Source organism: Chroicocephalus ridibundus, chromosome 19 (genome assembly GCF_963924245.1).
Source record: "Chroicocephalus ridibundus chromosome 19, bChrRid1.1, whole genome shotgun sequence".
Classification (NCBI taxonomy): Eukaryota; Metazoa; Chordata; class Aves; order Charadriiformes; family Laridae; genus Chroicocephalus; species Chroicocephalus ridibundus.
In genome coordinates this window covers 5,376,451-5,378,950 of record NC_086302.1, presented here as the reverse complement: position 1 = coordinate 5,378,950, position 2,500 = coordinate 5,376,451, and the positions used below count along the sequence as shown (strand labels likewise).

The 2,500-nt window shown below is 61.8% G+C and overlaps 2 protein-coding genes across 4 annotated transcripts in view; one reads left to right on the top strand and one right to left on the bottom strand.

Annotated features, from left to right (window-relative positions):
* The window catches only part of AHDC1 (AT-hook DNA binding motif containing 1), a 57,972-nt gene that overhangs the window by 2,575 nt on the left and 52,897 nt on the right, over positions 1-2,500 (top strand). The window contains exon 1 of one of the 3 annotated variants that reach the window (XM_063356060.1): positions 1-275. This exon is cut by the window's left edge and continues 41 nt beyond it. The exons of the other annotated variants lie outside the window; for them this stretch is intronic. Coding sequence (XP_063212130.1) covers positions 1-275 — 275 coding nt within the window. The remainder of the gene's footprint in view (positions 276-2,500) is intronic. 3 annotated transcript variants of the gene reach the window in all.
* LOC134525310 (basic proline-rich protein-like) overlaps positions 2,084-2,500 on the bottom strand; it is a 2,058-nt gene continuing 1,641 nt past the window's right edge. The window contains exon 2 of the mRNA XM_063356068.1: positions 2,084-2,137. Coding sequence (XP_063212138.1) covers positions 2,099-2,137 — 39 coding nt within the window. The 3' untranslated portion in view covers positions 2,084-2,098. The remainder of the gene's footprint in view (positions 2,138-2,500) is intronic.

The window sequence follows — 2,500 nt, the reverse complement described above, 5'->3', positions numbered from 1 at the left end:
CAGTGGTGGCCAAGGACACACGCCGGGAGCGGGGCGGCCGGCGGTAGAGAAGCGATGGAAGCCCGTGGAAGGTTACGGGAAGCCTGGGGGGGCCAGCGCTTGCCCTGGCCTCCTTAGAGGAGGCAGCAGGGACCCGGGGCGGGCTATTTCTGCTGAGATCCCGAGGAAAGCTCTGGGAGAATTGTGGGCTTCTATAAATAGTGTGTGTCAGCCGAGTGGAAACAGGGCCTTGAAATGCTCCTGCTATTCTCCCGAGTGCTTGGAACCAGCTCTTGGTAAACAGGGCAGCGGTGGGGAGGGCTGTTTCCTTCTTCCGGGCTCGTTAACGGGAGCGTGGTGTGGGGGGATTGGGAGGGATGGCGGAGAGGGGGGAATTTTTGCCTGGCGTTAGGGCAGGGCTCTCCCTCTCCGGGGCCGGCCGGCTGGATGCTGGGCTGTGGCCGTGCTGCCCGGATGCGGGATGGCCCCTGAATGCGTCGCAGATGTGTGTTGCGTGTGTGTGTGTGTGTGTGTGTGTGTGTGTGTCCCCTCCTCAACTTCGCCGTCGTCCCCTCCCAGCCCCGCCGCCCGCCCAACTTCGGGGTTGGGATGCGTGGTCCGGCCGCGGTCCTCGGGGAGACGGCGGTTCTCGGGGTGCGAGGGCTCGGCTGGATTGGGAGATGCTCTGCAGGCTCCCTCCTCTTGCATGGGTGTGTGTGTGGGGGGGGGTCACAGCATGGTTCCCTCCGCTCCCCCTCCATGCGTCCGGGCTGGAATCGTTCCTGCTGTACCTCGGGGACAGGCGCTGAGCGGTGCCTGGGCCCAGTGCATGTGCTGCAGGGCAGGGATTTGGTCCCGTGGGACCAGCACCCGGGCGCTGGGGGGGACCCCCCTCCCTTTGGTGGTGGTGGTGGTGTGGGGGGGGGAGTTTGCATGCCGAGGGGACGTGGTGACATGCGCCGTGGGTGTTTGCTTGGCTCCGGGGTGCATCCCCACGGTCCCACGCTGGGGGAGCGTTTCGGCTTCGCACGAGGACCCGGCATCGCGCGCGGCGTCGCCTCCCCCCGCACCCCGCTATTTACCCCGTGCCGCAAACGGCGGCGCCAAGCCCGCGCTATTATTATTATTTTTTTTATTATTATTATTATTTTTCCAGCAAAATAACACAGAGGGGGAACAAACGGGGTGCCACCAAGGTGCCCGCCGCCAGTTTTTAAGGCGACGTGCGATGGGGCTGCGCGGTGAGAGGCACCCGGCGCGCCGGCGGTGCGGGGAGAGGGGGGGGGGTTTGGCGTCGCGAAGCAAAGCAGCCGGCACTCGGTGGGGGTGTCGCAGGGCTGGGGAGCTCCCCCCCGGCCCCGTGGGCTGCCTGAGCCGGGCGAAGGCTGGGGTGCTCGGTGCCGGCGCAGCGGAGCGTGCCGCTCTGTGGGGGTGGGAAGGGGCGAGTGCCAGGCCAGTTTTATTTTTTTCCCTCCTTTTTTTTTTTCTTTTCCCCCTTTTCCTCCTTCCCCCCCCCTTTTCTCCTCCTTCCCACCCCCCTTTTCTCCTCCTTTCCCCCCCTTTTCTCCTCCTTTCCCCCCCTTTTCCTCCTTCCCACCCCCCTTTTCTCCTCCTTTCCCCCCCTTTTCTCCTCCTTTCCCCCCCTTTTCTCCTCCTTTCCCCCCCTTTTTTCCCTCTCTTCCCCCTTTCTTTTCTTCCCCCCCTTTTCTTCTTCCCCCCCCTTTTCTTCTTCCCCCCCCTTTTCTTCTTTTCCCCCCCCCTTTTCTTCTTTTCCCCCCCCCTTTTCTTCTTTTCCCCCCCTCTTTTCCCCCCCTCTTTTCCCCCCCTCTTTTCCCCCCCCTCTTTTCCCCCCTCTTTTCCTCCCTCTTTTTCTCCCCCCTTTTTCCCTCCCTTCTTTTTATCCCCTCTTTTTTTCCTCCCCCCCTTTTTTTTCCCCTCCCCCACCCTGCCCCCCCCCCTTTTTTTTTTTTTTCCCCCCCTTCTTCCCCCCCCCCCCAACCCCTCGCTCCCTCTCTGTGGGTTGAGCGCTGGGGCGACAGACAGGGAAAGTCTGAGCAATGGTCTCCGCGCTGGTGCTGTCTTCAATCACCGCGTCCCAGAATCCCTCGCTCTGGGCCTTCTAGGCACAAGGGCTTACAGCGAAAATCGGCAGCTGCAGCTGCGAGTGAAAGCACAAGAGCCCGGCTGGGTCTTTGGCATCGGCAGGAGAGCAGGAAAAAAAAAAAAAAAAAAAAAAAAAAAAAAAAAAAGCTGGGGGAGGCGAGGAGGGAAAAGGAGGAGGGTGTTTGAGGCTGGGGGGTGGGGGGGGGGAGGAAGAAAAAATGTGCCCTGTGGTTTTTTTTTTTTTTTCCAGCCTCGCCACCGAAGGGTTGTGTTTCAGAGCATCGGTTCCCCGGGCGTGAGAAGAAGAGGCGGGAGGGGGAAAAAAGGAGAAAGAAAGGGGGGGGGGGGGTTGAGGGGGGGGTGCGGAGCGATGCCTCCGGGGAGCTCATTAAAATCCGTCGGCTCCCCCCTTTTCGCC